Below are 22761 nucleotides of genomic sequence, written 5' to 3' on the forward strand. Positions count from 1 at the left end.
TTACTACACAAAATTTGACTTCAGTGTTTCTCCTCCATAATACTGTGTTGAGTGTTATACTAATTTGATTATGAAAGGCATTAAACTTGGACAAATTAATACTAAAGAATTATATCTCTTTCTTTCACAAAACTGTTTTGTCTTTTTGAATCTTCTTTTGTTTTTTCTGGTTTCAAAAAGGAACTCATCTAATCCTATAAATAATTGTTTTCCTGGCTTTATTTTGGTAATTCTTTTAAATACTACTTTAAGGCAATTCAAAAATCCTTTAAAGAATTTTCAAATTAAAAACTTAATGTGAATATATATATATTATACACACATACACACACGCCACACACTAACCCATGTTGAATAAAATGGTTCTAGTAACCCATGGTTACTAGAGTTGCCATATAATTTTCTATCCAACCCGTGACACTTGATAAAGAAAGCACTGCTGGTAATTAGGGCCATAGGAATATACACAAGATTGTCCTGGGCACGCTGACATACGAGTACCCTTATTACACATAGTTAACCCCATATGATTTTTTTAAATGGTAGTTTTGAGAATACTTTTGTATAAGAATTTAATACCAATTGTCCATTAAAATCCTAAAGAAGTAAAAGATGTCAGATATATAATTTGCTTTGCAGAAAATACTTTTAAGAAAGAGAACAAATTATATTCCAGGAATCTTTGATGATTATGTTAATGGAATTTGGAACTAGGGAACACGAGGTGCTCCATAACAAAATATCCTTGGTGAAAAACAAGGATGACTATCTGTGATAACATATTATGCACCCTTTCTCTTTGGTAAATTTAACATAAACTATATGATATCCTCAGTCCTGTTATTTACCTAAAAATAACTTATTGTAATTAGGTTGTTTCTTCAGAGAAGTAAGGTAAAATATTTAAATAAAATTTGAAACCAAATTGTAGATAATAGGTCCTTATATAGTTTGTCACCATTCTCCTACAAAGTTCTTTTGCTTTGAAGAAAGACATACTAATTAATCCCAGAAGAAATGTTTGTCTGAAGGTTTACTGGCTAGTTTCAAGGAAAAGTAAAGGCTTTATCTATTCTAAGTAAATGATTTGTTTACTTTGTATACATAATTGTGCAAGTACTTTCACTAAATCATAATTTCTAGATATGAAAGATACACTTTATATCAGAAAAATAAGTTTTGCATTGCAGTTCCGATCACGCTATCATCATCGGGTCAGTGTTCGCCGGTGGAGTTTTACTGAGTCTTGCCTAATGCCTGATGAGTGAGTGAGTCGCACTTGGAAATGTGTTGAAATTGAAATGTGAAAATATTAAGTGGCTTAACTTAAAAAGATCAAAGAAAAGATCTCTCCAATGATTAATTCACAAATAATTGTTTACAAAATGACCTTTATAACCCTCCTGTAAATGCTGTTTTTTTCTTCTCTTTATTTTTCTTTTCTGTTGAAACATCTCAGTATTTCAAGTTCATTAGTTATGAGACAGGTAAAAATAATGTTTTCAAATAAGATACATACCTCTCTACTTACTTTCTTGTTCACTTTTATATCTGGTGTATGTAAAAAAAAATGTGTGGAAAAGAAAGATAAAAGAGAAGGTAATTATGGGCCTCTATGAATCTGTGAAGATATCAAAGCTTCCGTGTGATTTTTAGGAAAATATTATGTACAGTACTTAAAAAGTTTCCACCTTGAAAGACCTATACAACTTTAAGTAGATAAAGCTTTTTGAAACTCATGATAGAACAGATTCTCACTTTAAAAAAATTTTTAAAGCTTTTATTATAAAATTGTATGTATCATATTCCTGTTAACATTTATTGTATGATAACTAAAACCAGTGCCTAACTTATTTTCACCTACTAACAACTTCCTCAGTTATATCAAGGGAGAGATATATAGCAACTAAATTGCCATGATATCTGTAAAAATAGTGAGTTTTTATGCTCCTATAATTGTGACTGATTTGTCCTTCCCTTCATTAAAATCTGAAAATTAGAGCAGAGATACTATAGTGATCAGATGAAATATCCACTTGTATTATTTTTAAAAATCTATTTCTATTTTAGTTGATAATGTTATCTTTTGTTTTAGTGTTTCCTTTTTTTACCTCTTATTACTCTAGACCTTTCCATAACTGTACCTAAAAATTTGAAAAATCTGGTTTTTTAAGTATCACAACAGTAAATAGCAAGCTTGACACATTTCTTTTATTCGAGCTACAAAAGATTCTTTTCAGTTCCAAGATTGTATGATTCTCTGAAATGTTGGTACAATTGCCATATTTGTTCAGGAGTATTATCCTCATCAAATGTTGAAGGAAAAAACATTCAATTTTGCTTTTTCCCAAATTGCTTCTCCCTCTAGGTTGCAGTGCTGATCATAAGTAGCAGTAACACCTGCTCATAAGGCTTTGGAAAGTGGGTCTGAGGAAAATGGATAGTTATTTGTTGAAAGTGAAGGTATAATATTTAAACACTGCTTGCAACTTCTGAGTCAGGTGTGGAGAGAGAGAGAGACAGAGAGAGAGAGAGACGATGGTTCTAAGGAAATTGTCCTCTGTCAGGTCTTCAACCCAGAGACTTTTTGTTCAGTGCAACCCCTTCTTGCCCCATTTTTACTGACAACTATACTAGTGAGGAAAGGACCAGATTTGGATAAGGGGGGTTAGTTTCTCATGCTCGCTCCAATATTAAGTAATGGTCTAAGTTTCTGTGTGTAGACATGGGGTATTTCCTGCTCTTCACGAAAGAGCCAGGACAGGAGCCAGGCAGCCCAAATGTCAGCTCATTTTTCTTTATATATTATTCTGTTGCTGCCTTCATGGAGCAGAAAAATGGTAGGTTTAGAAAGGAGTTTGCACTGAGCAAGCCTGAAACTGGAAAGTAGGTTGGACATAGTCATCCATTGCAGATTATGGATGCACTATAGTGATTCACATCATTAGCATACATACGTTTAAGTTAGAATAAAACATCTCTGGCCTTTACATCTTTTTCTCTCTATAGGCATAGGGCACTGGAAGAGAGATTTCTAGTATGAGTTTCAATTAGAAAATTCTAGATCTCCATTTGTTTAACTGTTATAAGCCTTGTGTATCCAGGGCTACAAGGAAATTTGAAGCTTTAAGCCAGCACTGTCCAATAGAAATGTGATGTGACTCACATTTTAATTTTAATTATTCTAACAGCCCCTACATTAAAAGGAAAGTTTTTTAAAGGTGACATTAATTTTGAAAACATGTTTTCTTTAACCAAATGAATTTGAAAGATTATCACTTCAATATATTATTAATATTTTTAAATTATTCATGAAATATTTTACTTTTCTGTGCTGAGCTTTGAAACTTGATGTGTATGTCACACTTAGAACATATCTGGATACAGACTAGCCACATGTCACGTGGTCAGTAGCCACATATGGTTAGTGGTTACTGTGTTGGTCAGCACAGCTAGAGACAGTGAGTGAAAGGGTAGTTAGCTTGGCTTATGAGTTGATTGGAAATAGGAAAGGAACCAGCTCTGGGGTGAGCTGTGAAGTCTATATTCACCATGTGGAGGGAATTGCTGGTGTGTTTTTTTCTGGACTATCTCAAATCTAAAACAACCTATTTTGAATCCTAGTCCCTGTGTTGGCGTAGACTCTGTGATAGTTTAGGGCAGGAACTCCTAACCAGACATCCATGGAACTTGACCTAGTTCCTCTGGAATGATAGGTTCCTGTAAGTCAAGTATAGTTTTCATGGGGAATGAAGGCTTTTTGGAATATTTCCCTAGTCTTTTCTTTGCTTCCACCAAAATCTTTCTTCACTTTTAGCATTCCTGTTATTTTTTTCTATGGTTCCCAATGTAGTACTAAGTGTAGATCTCAAGAATTCCAAAAAACAAAATTAAGTACTCTCCCTTCCTGTTCGTGATTGACTTTTTATCTATAATTTTATTATCCTGAACATGTTGTTGTTGTCTAAATGGGCTGGATCATGAGCTGATACTCAAGAAGTTCCACTGGTAGTTGGCAGATGGATGCTTGAGAATTAGCCCTCCAGTTTGGGTATGAGCACCCAGCCTCTTGCTGCGTAGGACCATTCTGTCTGATTCAAGGAAGAGTAGAGTTTTGCCTGAACATAGGAGAGGGACACATTCTGAGGACACTCTTAAAATACTGCACCAAACAGCACACCTCAGTCATCCAGGCCAGAGTCATCCATCCAGGCTGACTAGGCTTCCAATATATATCTTATATATATAATCTTATATTTATATAGAGAGAGTGAGAGAGAATACACACACATGTACATATACACACTTGTATAGAGAGAGAATATAAATATATGTTATTCATGTATATACTAAACTTTTAGCAAATGGCTCTTGTGTTTGCTATGATTTATATGTTAATATAAAAGATATGAAGACTGAAATTAATAAGCTAAATTAGAGTTAATTTCAGAGAATAAAAGTACTTAATTATGAAATAATCTCTAAATTTTCTTTAAATAGATGTATCTAGTTTCTTTAAAACATGGTGAACTTTTTTAACTGGTTTAAGCTTAACTTTAGAACAATTCAGAGTCATCATTGTGCACAAATATATACTAAAAATATGTGCTAAGCCTAACTATAACAATTAGAAGCATAGTTCGAACTAATGTTAAACATCTTTATAGATTTTTTGTACATTTTTAAATGCTCCGTGTTTGCTTTTTTCTTCTTTTAACTCCCATAATGTCCTCATCGCTGTGACAATGGAGCACATGCTAAGACCCAACAGAGAGAGCAATAGGTTTACCTCTCCTCAGCCTTGGAATGGGTGAGCCTTTTACATTTAAAACAAAAGAATTGAATGTTTAAAGTGTTTTCATTTTCTATCACTACATTCCTTAGCTTAAAAAGTGAAATAGAAAAGGAAATGAGAAGCATATTTGTAATAGACAAAAAAGCAATTGCCCTTCTCAATCTGTGAAAATGTTCCATTCCTTCCCACATAACATATACAATAAAACTTCACCATCCAGCCGTCAAAAGTTAAAGATCTTTTCGGTTGATTACAATTTCATCTCTTTAGAAAACTAAACTTTCCTTTCTCTGTTCATCTCTAGTTTTTCTGCAGAGGGAGTTTTTTTACATAGGATGATAATTAAACTGTCTTATCCTCAATATTTTAAAAAATATTTACTGTTAAATTCATGTGTTTTCAATTCGCTGAGACTTGCCGGAATACTAGAAGAGAATATTTTATCTTTGTTCAGAATTAAGGCCTACTGCAGTGATATTTATTTATGTATTTACCCCCAAATAATAAATTAATTTGAGTCAAATCCTATGCTTTTCATTGGCTTGGGGGAATTTGATTTAGTGACTTGAGCCACTGACCTGGTAAAAAATCTATAGAAACAGCTGGTGCTGTGAAATAAAAGACACTAATACAATGAACACTCATCCTTGCCCCTCCCCATGCCTGTAGTAAACCATATTTATTATTGCTATGTTAAATGATTATATGTCCTGAGTTTTTCTCTGTCCCCACCCCCAGGAACTTCAGTAATGGATGTATACTAACCCATACACAATTCACCTGATTTATGACTATGTTGCAAAAGCTGTTGAACATTTAGTAGAAATGCAGAATTTTCTGGGAACCTTTAAAAAAATGTAAATGTGTATTGTGTTAGTGTTTACTGTGCCACCCATACACAGAAATTATTAAATATTTCTCTATTTGTACCCACTGCAGTGCAGGAAGTGTTTACACAGCACTCAGATAGGCTGAGTTCTTACCCATAAGAAAGTTGTGTTTGGTTTTTATCTTTGTGTCTGTGTTTAGACCGTCAATACCAGGTAGTGGCTCCAAAAACTGGAATGGAAAAGAGACTAAAACCTCTTTGGGGATTCCTGCAAATAGTAATATGCCCTGATACTATGTAGAAGATAGTTGTCGCCTTTTATATTGTAAGTCTACTTGGGGTAGTGTGTCAGAAACAAGATAAAGGTCACATTGCTTAAAGCCTATTATGAGCATAAATGGCAGGAAACAATGTAGCCCATAAATTGGCATATTAACCCCTGCCAGGCTTTCATAATCTGTAAAACATCTTAGAATGAGCAAAATGGATCAATGACATTTTTTCTTTACCATAAATTTGTGAGCGGGTACTCTGATTATTTAGGTCAACATTTCAAAATGATTCCTTTTTAAAATAAATCTGTGTCTGTCTCAGGGTACTACTTACTAAATGTACTTATGTCTTCCTTTTATGTGGGGATTAGATTGTGGAAACCTTACAAACAAGAGATTACAGAGATCTCCAGCTTAAGCAGGAAAGTGGATCAGTGGTGACACCCTAATAAATGAGTCTGGGAGTGAGGAGAGGGGAGGAAAGGGTTACAAGAGTTCCTAGGATATGAATAGTCTAAATGAGTTAGATAATTAAAAGATTCTCCTTGAATATTTTCTACACGTATCTGCAAAAATCTTAGCGAACGAGGATTATGTGTGCCTTAAGCTTAATTGATATATATGAAAATTCTTTTTTGCCTGAGCCCAAATGTCATGTTTCAAAACCAAAGGACCGCATTATATATTTTGAAAAGCCCATTTGCTAAAACAGGACTTTATTTCCTTCCCCAGAGAATCTTGGGCTTGTCCCGCTGAGAAAAAGGAGACTGTGAACGTGGCTATAGGATGATCTCTTGATCCTTGGACCAAACGGAGGAAAAAGTCTAACAAATGCATCGTTTTGCAGTAAATTAGATCAGATTTCCGCATCTCCGCACTCAGTCTGTGAGCTGACAGTTCAGTAAAATGTTCCCTTGTAAGGTTCGCCCTCTTAGGAAAAGGGGCAATAATTCATCATTAGGATTTCAGAGTCCAGGTGTAGATGGAAACTGATGGAGCCTCCAGCGAGGCAGGGAGGGTGCGTGGAAGAAGCAAATTTTATCTGAAGCCTAATTCCCTGGTTACAGCAGAGAATAATTAAGATAATATTGCTTCAAGAGTCCTGTAATGATTAAAAATCACATATGCAGAATCCATAAATTGGAGGGCAACAAATTGAAAGGCGGTAACGTCAGAGGCCCGTTTGGTGCACGTTGCGGTGGAAACCCACACTCGCGGCAGCGCTCCGTGCGGGCGGCCACCAGAGACCTCGGCCATTCCAAGGACTTTGTTTAGATGCAACAAATCATTTGTCTGTTATTAACCCAGAGCTTGTAATTATGCAGATTGCCATAGATTTTCCTGGGCCTGGAAGTGAGATTGAGGGTTGTTCACAGGATAGCAGGCAGCTCAGGGCTGGCCATGCATTACTGAACTTGCCACATTTATCATGTTGACTGATGGCAGCAGAAGCAGGTCTCAGGTCCCAGTGGTTAATGTAGTGGGTAATTAACTGTCATTTGCCTAGTAATAGGCTGATGATCAATGGTTTGTGTGGAAACAAATTCTAATCAGGTAGCTGATAAATGCTCCGCGAGCGAGAGCAATTGAAATTGGGGGAAACTATGTCCAGAATTTCAAAATGGCATTGTGTGTGTGTGTTTATTAGGTATAAGCAAACTGAGTAGTCCTTAAAAACGGCTTTCTCTCGTACTAATCACATTTGATATCCACAAACGCATCTGTATTCGTGGGATAAAGAACTTTTTAGGTTTTCTTATTTCTCTAAAAGAAAAAAAGAAAGAAGGAACGCATGGCTCATGCAAGGGATGTGACCCCTGAGCAGATCACGGGAAGCACGCTGAACAGTAAATGTGAAATGTTACAAGGAACGAAAAAATCTGCTGACAAAAGAAGGGCATGAAAGCTTTCGTTTGTGATGGTTTCATTTTTAATGATACCAAGAGGAGATGCAAGATATTACATTTCCAGTGAGATTCTATTTTTAAAAAAATTACTTCCCCAAATAGGGATTGAGAACACAAAGGCTATTAGAGTTATATTCCTGAAAGTAAGCATATTGAAACATTTTAAAGATTTCTTTCCAGGGAAAATAAGTGTGTAATGATTTTTAATTTAGTCTTCTTGAATATGAAGCGATCATGCGAGCAAAATGTTTGAAAAGCATTTGTAGTTTCTACCCTCAAGGCGCTTAAGTTCTTCAAGAGGCAATCTAACAAAAACATACGCTGAAACATTGATTATGAGTTTTGCCAGACACTTAGAAGCCAGTCTCCTCACTCTTTCCAACAATCGTCATTAGGCCGGTAAGAGGAAATAGTTATAAACTTGAATATGAGTAAGTGTGCCTAAAGCAAAGGAGTATATCTTTGGAGTATATAGAAAGTAATAAGAGAAACTTCAGCACATTTGTGCGTAATCCTTAAATTCAATAAAATGAAAGGCTAAGATTCTTTAAAGTACATTTTTATAACTAAAATGAGTTTTCTCCATAGCACCTTTGAATTCATTAGTTTAGAGCTGCTTTTAATTTGGTCTTTCCCATGAGAGCCATTATATTTTTCTCCTGTCAGCCTGATGCTGGAGAAAAAATAAAACTGGCAGATGTGGTGTTTTTCATCTAGTTTGCTTCCTAGTTAAAAAGTGCATTAACTACTATGCACCGAATATTGTTTGTAATAACTCTTTACCACCATTAACAATTTTAAAGAGACTTGGCTTAAATATTGCCAGAGAAAATGGATAAAATATTTTATTTTCTCCCATTATGAAACTATGGAGACATTTTATGTTGTACTATTTTTTAAGGTCATTACAATAACTATTTACAGGAATCTACAGCAAATAGGGTTGTTGTTTTTTTTAAAAAAATACCTTTTTCCCCCCAGACAATTCTGGTGGTTCTTACAGTATATTATGTTTCCACTTCTGATCTAGCTCTGTGTAGTTTACAGCCTCATTTACTTTAATGTGCTACCTGAATAACATAATCATAGCTATAACTATGGTATAGAGCCATAAGGTGCGTGCGCCTGTACTGTTTTTTGACTATTTAAATGGCTTGTTCATAAATGGTCCTTTAATAATAATGGCAAACCGTTTAGTAACTAGGTGACAAAAATAGTGAGTCATTCAAATGAGTTTTTTTCCCCCCACCTAAAATGTTTAACCTGTGGCATTAAGATCAAAGTTACATTGCTTTTATATTTACTCCGTATTGTAACAAGTAGACTTTTGCTGTGAATTCATCCCTGTTGACTTGCGTGTGTGTGCGTGCGTGTGCGTGCGTGTGTGTGCGTGTGTGTGCATGCGTGTGTGTAAGCTTCCCAATGTATTTGTCTTTTCCGTTTCTTATACACGATGTGGTTTTCATCAAGAAAGGTCAGTTGAGTATGTATCACCAAGGAATATTTATGTATACGCCTAGGCTAAAACTCGCTTGAGTACCTCCTAAGGCTTTGTGTATCCATAGCTTTACGGAGCGTATTGGCGTCTTCTTTAGATTTTGCTGTAAGAGTTTGAAAAACCTGTGTCCTGTTCTAGGCTCTTCGGTGTGACGGGAAACTGCGCTGCCTGCAGCAAGCTCATCCCCGCCTTTGAGATGGTGATGCGCGCCAAGGACAACGTTTACCACCTGGACTGCTTCGCATGTCAGCTTTGTAACCAGAGGTACTCAGAATTCATTTTGGCTTCTACAAAGCTGTAAAACTCTCTTTCCTGGCTATTTATTTAACAGGCGGGAATTATATTAATACACTTTCCTTAAAGCAATTAATCTCAGCATTTTTTATTTTCTGTACACATTCCTTCAGTGCCAGAAACAAGCCACTGCGGAGAAAGGTCTTAAAACTATTGCTACCTAAAGGAAATGCATCTTGTAACGGGACGTGATAGGAAATGAAAACGCTCTGTAAACCCTTAGTCTTCTTCTTACTCATCTTTTCTTTGTTGTTTTTCTGTCTTTTAAAAAGTAGGTTTAAAGTAACGTTGCTTTTTCTTACTGCTTCGGTGAGCACACGCTTTGGCACAGAGGCGGGTAGACAGGAATCTGCGGTGGGCAGCATGTGTTCATTTTATTGTTCATATTTATAGTTGCCCTATCTCTTGATTTCTCGTCTTGGATCTTAACCTTGTTATATATGTGCTTTTTAAGTTGCTTCCAGTCTCTTTGGGCACCGGGCCAGAGACAGCTAATAATTAAACACTTATCAGCATTGTAGAGGCGGCATTGAAGAAGAGAGTGTTGCACAGTGAATCTAAAGACCTAAATTCTGGTCTGGACTTTGCCCCTAACAGTATGCATGACCCTAAACCAACAATATTAGGTCTCCGGGCCTCAGTTTTCTCATTAGTAACATAAGGGAGCTGGATTAGTCAGTCGCAGAGGATTCTTTCAGCTCAAAGTCTTATGACTTCATCCCGTTTTTCTTTATTTCCAGTGGGAACTATGTACTACTGGTACCTGTTTTATGTGACAAATGCAGAGGATATTAGAATGTTAAAATGTACATATCATTAAAAATATATCTCACAAATTAGTACACTTGATGGGTTTTGATGAAAATAAATCCCATGCGAGTGTGAAAACACCTGGACATAGTATATAATCAGAAAATATTAGTTGCGTCCAGTTCTCAGTTTTTGTCATCTGCTCTGTTTTACTGTTCAGTGCAGCGTCTTCTTATGAGGCCCTAGAGAGTAGTGGAAAGGATACGAGATTTACAGTAAGAACTGGATTCAAATTCCAGCCCCCCCTCAAATCAGCTCGTGATCTTGAGGATGTTACTTAATCTCTCTGATTTTGTTTTTCACACCCTTAAAATAAAGACACTAATGGCTGTCTTACAGATTTTGAAAATTAAATGAAATAATTTATATAATTATCAGGAATAGGTCCTTAGAAATTAGAATTAGAAATTAGAACAACAGGTTCTCAAAACTAGTTCTTTTACCTTGATATTTATAACTTTTACCAAATAATATTTCCCTAACTTGGCTTTACACAAGATATATATCTCGATGATGCCTCCTGCTAAAAAGATATTCAGAATGGGATTCAGTATACTTCGCTGCATACAATTTATCCAGGAAGTAATTCAAGAAGTCGTCGCACAACATCTTGAGTCTTCATAACAAATGCCAGGAATCAACGTAGTTTAACTCAGTCTGTGGTGACGTTTAACTAAAAATAAATGGGCAAATGCACATGTTGTTTATTGTATGTAAGGATATGAATAAACAAACACAAATATCACACATCCGTACAGACAGTTAAAAAATACAGACACATTTATATACATGTGTTTGTGCAGAGATACATTTTGAAAGAGTATTAGCAGTAAATTTAAAACACTTCTGTTTACTTGTCACACTGATCCACTAATAGCACCCACTAATAATACACTTACCTTCATGCGATAATAACATTTACTGCTTTTCTACTGATAAAGGTTACATATTCATAGTAGAAAATTTTAAAAGTACAAAGGGATAAAGAATAACATTGTCTCACCTGGCCGGGCGTGGCTCAGCAGTTGAGTGTCGACCTAGGATCCAGGTGATCGGGGTTCGATTCCCAGTCAGGGCACATGCCCGGGTTCCGGGCTCGATCCCCAGTCGGGGGCATGCAGGAGGCAGCTGATCAATGACTCTCTCATCATTGATGTTTCTATCTCTCTCTCCCTCTCCTTTCCTCTCTCTGAAATCAATAAAGATATATTTAAAAAAAAAAAAAAAAAAGAATAACATTGTCTTATACCTCACTATTCTCTCACTGTTCTCAGAGAAAACATTTTAATATTTTGGTGTGTAGCCAACTGTACAATTCTTCATACATATATGACAAGTGATATATAGCATATACTTTATATTATAGGCACATTTGAGCAGATTAAAGGAAAATAACAGGGAAGAATCCTAATGTTTAATATTTGCCTTTTTCATTTAATATAGTGTGCCTTTTTACCTGCCTTTAAAAATTCTTTTAAGATATTTTAAGCTTTCTTGTGTTCAGTTTTATGGATAGAGTTTCATATAATAAATCATCAGATGTGTAGATTGTTTCTTCAAATTTTTATATTATAAGTATTATAATACAGTATGAACTTTATGAGTAAACAAATACTGTAATCTGGGTCAGGATGAATTCACAGGAGCAAAAAATTAATTAGGCAAAGTATGTAACAGTTTAAAGGCTAATGTTATATATTGCAAAATGCTCTCCAGAAATGTTACACTAATTATTCTCACACCAGAAACGTAAAAACTATGCATTCAATCACATTCACTCCAACACTGGGAATTATTTCAAAAGAAATCCTTGTCACCTTAAGGGGTGAAAGAGGTATCTCATTATCATTTTAATTAGCATTCATTTGCTTACTAGTGGCCCTTTGCTATTTCATCTTTTAGGGAACTGCCTGTTCATGACCTTTGTCCAGTTTCCTATTAGGGTGGGGTTACCTGTTTTATTCATGTTCTACACAGAAAATTAAAACATCATTTGAGCGCTAAACCCAGGCTCAATTCTGTTATGATGCAAAGCAATTGTAGGTCGTTCATGCTATTTACAAATCGTATTTTATTTTATTTCACCACTGAAATAAAAAGTCGCACTCACAATTCCGTCTGTCTCCTCAACAGAACTCAGTCAAGTAAGACAAACACTCCTAAATTTTAACTCTAAAACTGTTCACACTCTTATTGCTACCAAAGACTATTGTAGTATCATCATTGAAGTCCCTAATATATTCCTGTGTTCGCTTCATTTATTACATGCCATAATGGGGCTGCATATCTCTGGCTCTGGCTGTGCACAATTAGCACTTAGTTATTCTCTTGCCACTTCAGCCCCAACAAGACAAACTTCCCTACCGCAGGAAGTCAGCTAATCTTCATCAGCCAAGCAGAGCACACAGATTCTGTTACTCTCGATACAGAAGGTTTTCCACACAGGAGACTCAGCTTTGACGTTGACATTTCCTTAGGAAATCCTCTTCAATAAAGCCATATGCCACCTGAGCCTATACTTTCAGTAGCCAGATCATGGTCACAATATTGCACCTTCTCAGTGAACCCCAAGGCATATAGGGAATTTGTAGGCACGTTCCCTCAAGCAGGCTTTATTGACATCTGAAATTGTAGTGTTATACATGCTTATGAGTTGTATTTAGCATCCATTTCATGTTCATTTTAAATCAAAATAATATTAATAGGATAACATAGGGTGTCCCAAAAAATGTATACACACTTTGAATAATTATAAAGGCAGTGTTTATTAAAATGCATTTTGTTTTCAAAATATAATAAAATCAGCTGTTGAAGTGTGTATACATTTATCTGGGACACCCTGTATTTCTGAATGTTTAAAAAATGTTAGCAATAGTAACCTGGTTGTCCCTTGTGCATACCTTCTCTGCCCTTTTTAGAGGCTAAAAATGTTGAGTCTCGAATTAAAAATCTAAAAGCTTCCGTATTTTGAAAGGAAATCAGAGGATGGTTATTTTGGGTGTCTTGGATAATAATCTGAATCTCAATTACAATTGGAGAATTCTATGTCATAGCTAATTTCTTAAAGGTGAATAAATGATCCCCCTTAGAAAATTCTGTAAAACTAAACAATAGTTTTATAAGCAGTGGAAAAGATAGGCTTGTTTGTAATGAAACTGGCTCAAATATGTAAAATCATATAACATTTCATGTTCTTTTCTTAAAGAATAAAAACTCGGTGCTTGGCCCTGTAGGAACAGAGGGAGTCAAATCCAGTTTCTCTCTCAAAGGGGTTCTGAGCCAGGGGGGAGAGGCACGTCGGGGACTCCCAGGGGAGAGTAACTGGTGCCGGTGGAAGAGAGGTCCTTGGCGGGAGCCCTAGGGAAGCGTCGCTGGCTGTGCTGGGTGTCATCCAGGGCCTCCCTGAGGCTAGGGGGTCAGGGAGGGTGCCTGGTGGCGGGTGGGGAGAGGAGGGAGCCAGGAAGCGGTGAGGAAAGGGAGCCCCAGACTGTGGAGCCGCATGAGAGGCGCAGGGCTGTGAGAGCACCTGCATGGGGAGCTCAGGGAGCCGAAAGGAGCTGGGTGCGCTCGGAGAGGAGGCCCGGGGCTGGGGAGCAGTAGACAGTGTGAGGGATGGAGTGAGTGAGGAGCAGGAGATGAAACTGTAAAGGCTTAAGAGTCAAAATGAATACAAATTTTAATTACTGCATCTAAAATCCCTTTGTTATTTAAAGCTGTTTGATCTTGGAATAAATCTATCTTAACCAATATTTATTGACCACCCATCTCAAGCGGTAGTACAATTTATGGTGGTGTTTCAGAGCGTTCAAAAGAAATAAAACTCATGGTCATTTACCTCCGCACTACTGTCCAGATTGGGGCATCTGTTACACACTATGAGAAAATTTGAAGTGCCAAAGTAAATGAATGATACACTAATAAATAAGTGCTTTGGGAAAGATCAGAATGAGTTAATGTGGTCAGGGAACATTGATGGAGGGAATGGAAACTAAAGAATTGTTAGAATTTAAGTTAGATGGTATAAAGGAAGAAATATCCCTGGCTAGGTAGCATTTCAAGCAAAGATGAAAAGATTATCATTGGCAAATAATAATGAAAGCACACTCTTTTTCTACTTTATAGATACGGAAACTTATTTTCAGAGGTGTTAAGTAACTTACCAGAGGTGTGAATATATTCTGCGTATTTAAATAGCTTAAAATTAGTACAACTAAGATTTAATGCACATCCATGTGCTTGCACAGGCTGAGCCTGGGTTTTTATCATCCTATGGCATTATTCAGACATCTTATTATTGCCTTTGCTATTAATAATAGATAATTTTTGTATGGTGCCGGTTCGGTGCATCAAGCATTATACTAGACACTTTATTATATCTTTTTTCCCTCTTTTGAATTTATTGGGGTGACACTGGTTAACAAAATTACACAGGTTTCAGGTGCACAGTTCCACAGCACATCATCTGTACACTGCATTGTGTGTGCACCACCCCAAGTCAGAGCTCCGTCCATCCCCGTTTATCTCCTCGGTAGCCTCTTCTAACTTCCCTGCGCTTCCCATCACCTGGCAATCGCCACACTGTTGTCCATGTTCGTGAGTTTTTTGTTTTCCCTCTTTGCTCAATCCCTCCACCCCCAGCCCCGGCCAACCCCCTCCCAGCTGTCAGCCTGCTCTCTCTCTCTATCTATGAGTTTGTGTTACATGTACTAACTCGTTTAATACTCATAAGTAGGTATCATTGGTCTCATTTTACAGGAGAGGAAACTGAAATACAAAAAATTGAACTAACTAATCCAAGATGACACAGTTAGAAAATGGGAGACTCAAAATCTGAATGCTGGCAGCCTGGTTTTAGTCTCTGGACTCAGAGCCAGTATGAGGGCTGTTTTATTTTATTAAGAGGAGTATTTTATTTTCGGGCTATGAGGATATAAATGTGATTAGATACAATTGTGTTACAGTAAAGTAGACTTTGAACAATTTCTCTCAGGATTGGGGGTGTGTGTGGTGTAACTTGGTGCAGAAAGATTGCTACAAATGAACTCTGTAATGACAACTGGGCTGTCACTGGGAAAAGACAGTAAATTTGTGCATAAATCTGTAGTGATGGGATAATGAATATATATCCTGCACCTCTCACTGAAAACAAAGTACAGTATCGAAATCTCTACCTTTTAGCAACTGAGGACGCTAAATAGGAAAGTAGAGACATTGAATATATGGGTTGGATCGCCATCTTTCTAGAGTGTTGTGGAAATGGAAATTAATTATAATTGGCAGTCACTAACCTCAGGGAACTAAGTTAACATTTTCATTTCTTAGAAAGAATGTTATATATGGAGGCTTCTTAGCAGAGGCTTTTGATAACCTGCTCAAAACTACTCTAAGCTCCATATTTTATAGGGATGATTTATTAATTGTACTTATTTTCTGTACTTTTCAACTGTATAAGGCCACATGAATTCAACTAGAATCACTTCAAAATATCTGGAAATTAAATCTGTTATTAATTCCAAAACATCACTATTAAATGGTTTAAAAATCTATTTAGGCATCTTTTCATTCCTTAACATATTTTTTTAATGAAGGAAAAATTAATTGAACTGACTATATTACAAATAATGATGATTAGATTGTGAAAAAGATGATCGGTTTACTTTCAGGAACTTTAGCCCTAGCTATTAATATACTAACAGTGTTTCTCTGGCCAACACTGCTTTTAAAATATTTTTTAGTCAAGTGCTAAAACACATAAGGAGTTGGTTATATAGCATTGGAAATTAGCCTGCCATACAAAATCACAGTTACAGATCATTTTGTTAAGTGTCTAATATTTGCATTGCTGTTTCTTTAATTTCTTCATATTTATATATGAAACATTTTAAACATTTCATATTTATATATGAAACATTTTGTATCCCAACCATAATTTGCTCTTAACCATAGCTTTCCAGGCTATTTTGTTTGAGTTATATGTGTAATTGTGACATTCCTCACCCATGCTCTGTTTCATCTTGACCTTTAAGTATAAATTGAAACGCACATAAATGTACTTTTTTCCAGTTGACAATATATTAGTAACAAAATATTCAGGTAGGACTATTTCAGATGAATTCCATTTATATTACCAACATCTCATTGAATGGTAGGCAGGCCTTTTTAAATTATGAAAAGGAATAATTGTAATATAAAAAAATCTATATAACTTTGTAGCCTCATGCTTTACTGTCTCCAGGGAAAAGCATGGACCTTGAATCCAAAGAAACCTGGTTCCTTTCCTTCCTGTACCACGTACACCCTAGCTATGAAACCTTGGGCAGCTATTTAAATTCTGGGAGGAAGCCTCAGGTTTTTCACCTAAAAAAAGGCAATGATAAAATCTATGATCTAGGTTGGATGAAAGGAATTGTGTGATCACATATATACATGCTTAGCATTAGCACATGATAAGTACTTTATAAAAGGTGACTATTTTAATTACTGACATTTCAGTCATTGAGGTAAGGCTTCACCTATTTCATTTCTACTCTTTACCACAAACTTGCAAAAGTGACTGATATTACAGATGAGAAAAACTGAAGTTTCATCTTAATATCGTAAGTGGAAAGTTGAGATTGGAACCCTGTTGACTGCAATATGCTTCTCTACCTTCCATATATTTCTTATTATAACATCCCTACAATCCAGTGATGAGGCTGTTTTATCTTACCCACAGTGAACTAACTCAGAAAAAGTATGAAATGCATTAGGTAGGTAATAGCAGCAGGACCAGACCCCCAGGCTCTTGGTTCACTGCTCTTTCTCACAGTAATTACCCTGAGTTTATGAATCTACAAATAAAAATTATCTAAATTTCAAGGCCCCTGAAGGTAAGGATGAGGTGACATGACATGACAAAAGAATTATGTTTTTATTTGATAATGAATAGAATTGGGGGGATTGTTAAAAATTATGTTGGAAAATGAAAGCATAATTGCTTGAGTCGATTTCTGGGTTCTCTGTTCTGTTCAGTCAGAGAAAGACAAGTACCACATGATCTCGTTCATATGTAGAGTATAATAAATAAAATAAACTGATGAACAAAATAGATCCAGAGACATGAGACAGACTGAGGGATCTCAGCAGGGATGGGGGAATGGGTGGGGAGAGATTAATCAAGGAATTTATATGTTTATATGCATAACCTATAGACACAGACATTGGTATAGGGAAGGCCTGGGGGTGGAGTGGATTTGGGGTGGAAGGGATTAATAGGGAGGAAGAGGGGAACATCTGTAATACTTTCAACAATAAAGGTAAATTTAAAATAATAATAAAATAAATAAATTAAAAACTATAAAAGTACCCTAAAAAAACAAAAAAATGCTTCAACTTGTCCTCCTTATGGAATTAAGTAATATATTCTCTATTCTGGGATTATTCTTACTTTATATGTTAATAAATATAGTTGTAAGGAAAAAAATTTGGGACAAAATGGAGTTGAAAGAGTATTTCCAACTTTAGTTGGTTTTTAGAAAAAAAAGATACAGTAATATCAGCTGGAACATGAATGTTTTATTGAATTTATTTATTTTTAATATATTTATTATAAGTTTCTTAGTTCAAATTAATTTCAATAGTAATATAAAGTGAAAATTTGAACAGTAATCACATATATTCTTCATGCTATTTTATATAATCTCACAATAGTGTTTAAATTGGCTGTTAGGCCTCTCCTTTTCTTCAGCATGTTTTAGTAATCAGGAAAACCCACAAAAACTGGTTTATTCCAACACTACTTTTTAAGCACACTATTTAAAGTTTACAGTTGGCAACCAATAAAAAGAAGATGTACTTAAAATCCAAACTTGAATGTTCATTGTATCCAATAGCCTTGACCACAAACAACTCCAGGATTTCAAGATCAGCACATGGTCTGTACTTTCAATCAACATCATCAGCAGGCAGTAATCCTGGGGAAAAAAAGTAAATTCCACAAATAAACAGACCAATCTTCTTTAAGAGGAAAGCTAATTCTTTTCAATCTACTTTTTTTATTACACCATTTTCCCCTCTATCTACTTAAGCTAGTATAAGGATAAATTTCCAAAGCTACCCTGTTGGAAAATAAATAGGTTCACTGTTTGTCTAGCATTCCAATCTTTGCAAATGTAAATCAGTCCAACTGCTCCTCATTTAAACTTTCAACTTCGCAAAACATTAGAGGGTGGCTTTTGCTGCACAGTTTAATCTACCCACTAAGATTTCTGCTTGAACATCATTGGAAATTGACTATCTGGTAAAGAGAGACCACTATCAGAGGTCGGTGAGGTCAACGTCTATAATTACAAGTAGTTTTACTGAGTCAACTCTACCAGACACTGCTGTTTGAAGGTTAAATTGTTACAATTAAAAATATATACAGATCTCCCCAGAGTTACTTTATTGTTAAATGTACCGGAAAGAGCACAAGCATTTATTTCTGACCTTAATTGTATCCAAAGTGTCACCATGGGGAAATTATATAAAAAGAGCACTTATTTTGTTTTATCAAATGAAATAATAATTAGCTCCTGGGCACTAGTTTATTTATCACATCAATTTTAAGAAGTTTGTTCAGGTTATGCCCTTTGGTTTAATTGAAAGTGCTCTGAGAAATGACATTTACTGTTTTATAGTTGATGAACTTTCCACAAACAAAGGACTATGGCCCAGCATCAGAGTCTGGGGCTAAAACAGCTTTCACTTCAGAGTGATCACTTCCGAATTACTAGAATTTAATCACATTTTCGTAACAAGGAGTAAAAGAAAGCTTTAAATGGAATGCTTTAAAATGGGCTATTTTCTAATTGTTTGATTTGTTTTTTGCCTCTTTTTTTTTTTTTTTTTTTTTGTAAAATTAATAAATGGTCAATCATGAAATCTTCCATCATCACTGCAGTGAAATATTATTCATTCTTATTTTAATGAGTATATATATATATAGGTCAGTTCTATTTTTTTCCAATGTGGTAAATTTTAAAAATCACCTTTGCTTCCCTAAGTGTTTTCCTTGACATTCCTATGACTTTTATATACAAAGGTAGGATTTCAAAGTCTGTGTGAAATGTTTTAGTGTTGAAAATAAGGACAACTTTCTAAGTCAAGCTTTCAGATTCAAGGAATTACCATGTGAAATTATAATTAGAACAAGAAATCTTCAATAGGCCTGAGTGAAATGGTCTTAACACATTTGATTTTCTTAAATATTTTCAGATTTTGTGTTGGAGACAAATTTTTCCTGAAGAATAACATGATCCTTTGCCAGACGGACTACGAGGAAGGTTTAATGAAAGAAGGTTATGCACCCCAGGTTCGCTGATCTGTCAACATCGCCCATTAAGAATACAAAGCACTAATCCTTTTATCTTTTTTGCTCTACATGTATATAAGAATTGACACAGGAACCTACTGAATAGCGTAGATATAGGAAAGCAGGATGGATATATGAAATAAAAGGGGGACTGCATCTGTATGTAGTGAAATTGCCCCAGTTCAGAGTTGAATGTTTATTATCAAAGAAAAAAGTAATGTACATATTGCTGGATTTTTTGCTTGCTATTTGTTTTTGTGTCACTTGGCATGAGATGTTTATTTTGGACTATTGTACATAATGTATTTGAAGCACAAATGTAATACAGTTTTATTGTGTTACCATTTGTGTTCTGTTTGCTTCTTTGTATTGTTGCATTTAGTACAATCAGTGTTTAAACTTACTGTATATTTATGCTTTCTGTATCTACCAGCTATTTTAAATGAGCTGTAACTTTCTAGTAAAAAAGTTGAAGAGCAAATCTCACTGATGATACACATATAGATAAAGCAAGTCTATTGACATTTAAAAGACTAAAAAATAAAGACAAACACAAAGCATTTTAAGCAACATTCACTATTATTGCCACTATGATTTAGCCTATCAGTGTTCTCATTATAATCCCCTATTTTCAGGGGGTTAAGATCAGCTTTAAAAAATGCATAAAAATTTCATCTTAAAGCACTTTCATTTTATACCAACGTGAAAAGTGCCACTTTTAGAATAACTTTAAAGCTTAGTTATCCTTTTAATATTCTTGTGTGTGTGCGTGTGCGTGTGTGTGTGTGCTCTTTACCTATATTATGGCTTTGTTGTTTGTTTGTTTGTTTGTTTGTTTTCAGCCATTCACCCCTTATGTGAACTAGTGCCTTTGGGTATCATGTAAATTTTTTTCCAAAGGGTTACTTTAAAAAAGTGTTACCACAATTATGAAATAATTTAAAATGATTAATTAAATTTCTTGTACAAATTTTGCCCAGATCTCTCCATAACAGCTAAGTGTTTAATGACTTTATGGCTTGATACATTTCTGGCACTAAAAGGATTTGAGTGTGAATCTACTGAAATCATGATAATGCACATTGAAGCTATGATGATATTTGAGTAGTGAGGTTACCTTTGATCGAGCAACAGAGCGCTCATAGAATCTTCTAGAAGAAGAGAAACAAAGGGATTGATAAAAAGCTGAGAACTGGTAATTATATATTTTTCTGTATTTACCTGCCACTTATTTTAATGTTGAAAAGTGAACACTTTAAAGTTTGATGTGTCTTACTCTTGCTTTCTTTAAGTAATTGCCCACTCAGTATACATCACACTTGAGCTGAAATCTTTGCTCCATTTTTTAAAGGTGAAATATTATTCCCTTACCTACATGAGAGCTGATAAAGAAGAAAACTTTCTAGAAACAGAAGTTGTGAAGACTGATTATTTAAATTACATTTTAAGAAATTAAAATAAGTCTATAATCCCCTCTTCTGGGTTGCTCACACTTTGCTTTCTTTGCTTCTGTTCCCTGTGGTTTTTCTTTATTTTTTTCTTGATCACTTGTATAGGAAACAATATTTCCCAGTGTTATTTGCATACATATTTTGTCCTGCCTATATATGTATTGCAGATGAAAATGAAGTGCGATACCTGAATTCTTGGTTTGGGGCTAAAATATTAAGCTGCAAATAATGCTGGTGTGGCTTTTGAGTTGTTTTAAAAACAAAGCTTTATTATGGACATGCATGTGAATCTGGATATTGCCTCTCATTTTTAAGAAAACAATTCTGTGAAAAGTGAATGATATGTATTTTTACCAATGCTTCATGGTTAAGAGTGTTCAAGTCACGTGTCTCCAAAATTCGAGATACACTGAAAATAGAATTTCAAAAATAGCTATTTGGGGCCCATGATATAACTATTGTTTTAGCCTTAGAGCCTTACATTTGTTTCATGAAAAGACTTGCATAGCCAAAACCAAAAACAGCAAAACAGAACAGAAGAGAACAAATGGATGCGGGGGAAATAGCGAGAAGTCGTTTTCATGACCCTGCAGCCCTGCTCGTCCCCTTTAAGAGTTGCTTGACATTCATGTGGATGTACAGTTTTAATTGTCAGTATCTTTTTTCAAATGATCTTTTAAATATTTAAATGGTTTTGCATATGTTAAGATCAATATGTCAAAATACCTGTAAACTGGGAACAAACTGTCCTTGGCACCCAAAGACCAAACGTTTTTGACTGCCTTTTATTTTGCATAATCCTTTGGGAATTAATTCTTACGCTTTTCCTACGAACTTAATTACTCTCCTAGATTAAAGATTAAGGCCTTAATCTCCATAGATTATCTTTAATCTCTATGAACCTGTGAAACAAGACAGAAATAGGCCATTTTATAACTAATTGCCCGTAAAGTGTAGCATTTTTGACCTGAAGTACTAAGCTAATTGTCTTGACTATTCAAAGTCCCTGAATTGTTGTCAACTTTCCTCTTTGTGTGGTGTAGCCCTGATGTCACTTAGCTTGTTATCTGATGCCTCCAGTAGGACACCTCTGATGGAGCTTTGATTTCTCAAGCAGGGAAAGCTCCCTTCCTAACGTGCATCACATAGAGGCCGCCTCTGATGAAGGACCAGGCACCTCCAGTCCACCAGAATGCTGGCTGAGTTTAAAAGCTGACCTGTATTTGTAATTTCACTTTCATCTTGCTTAATAAATATCTGCTGGCATCTTTCATTCATTTTTTACACTTGGATTTATGTTTTTAATAAAAGGGGTATTACGCTATTTGATTGCTCTTAATTGGCAAAATCTAGATGCTATCTAGAAAGCATACATCAAGTTCATGAAAAGGGAAAAGAAAAGTGTATAAGGACATTTACTTTTAAAAGGTAAATCATAACCACAAAGTAGCTCAAGTGCTTTCTCCAAATATTATATTTAAGATCTTTGAGCGAGGTGGTTTACTGCTATTTACTTTTGTGGGGAAAATAAAGCCGTCAAAAATGAAGGTAGCAATTACTGGGTATAATTTTGC

General features: G+C 35.3%; 1 protein-coding gene across 2 annotated transcripts in view; it reads left to right on the forward strand.

The window, feature by feature from the left end:
* The window catches only part of LMO3 (LIM domain only 3), a 58335-nt gene extending 35864 nt beyond the window's left edge, over positions 1-22471 (forward strand). For both annotated transcript variants that reach the window (XM_016197424.2, XM_016197423.2), the window contains 2 exons: positions 9440-9565; positions 19640-22471. In XM_016197424.2, the coding sequence (XP_016052910.1) occupies positions 9440-9565; positions 19640-19745 (232 nt within the window). In that variant the 3' untranslated portion in view covers positions 19746-22471. The remainder of the gene's footprint in view (positions 1-9439; positions 9566-19639) is intronic.
* Positions 22472-22761: the final 290 nt, after the last annotated feature.

This window comes from Miniopterus natalensis, chromosome 2 (assembly GCF_054644295.1).
Source record: "Miniopterus natalensis isolate mMinNat1 chromosome 2, mMinNat1.hap1, whole genome shotgun sequence".
In the NCBI taxonomy this organism is placed as follows: domain Eukaryota; kingdom Metazoa; phylum Chordata; class Mammalia; order Chiroptera; family Miniopteridae; genus Miniopterus; species Miniopterus natalensis.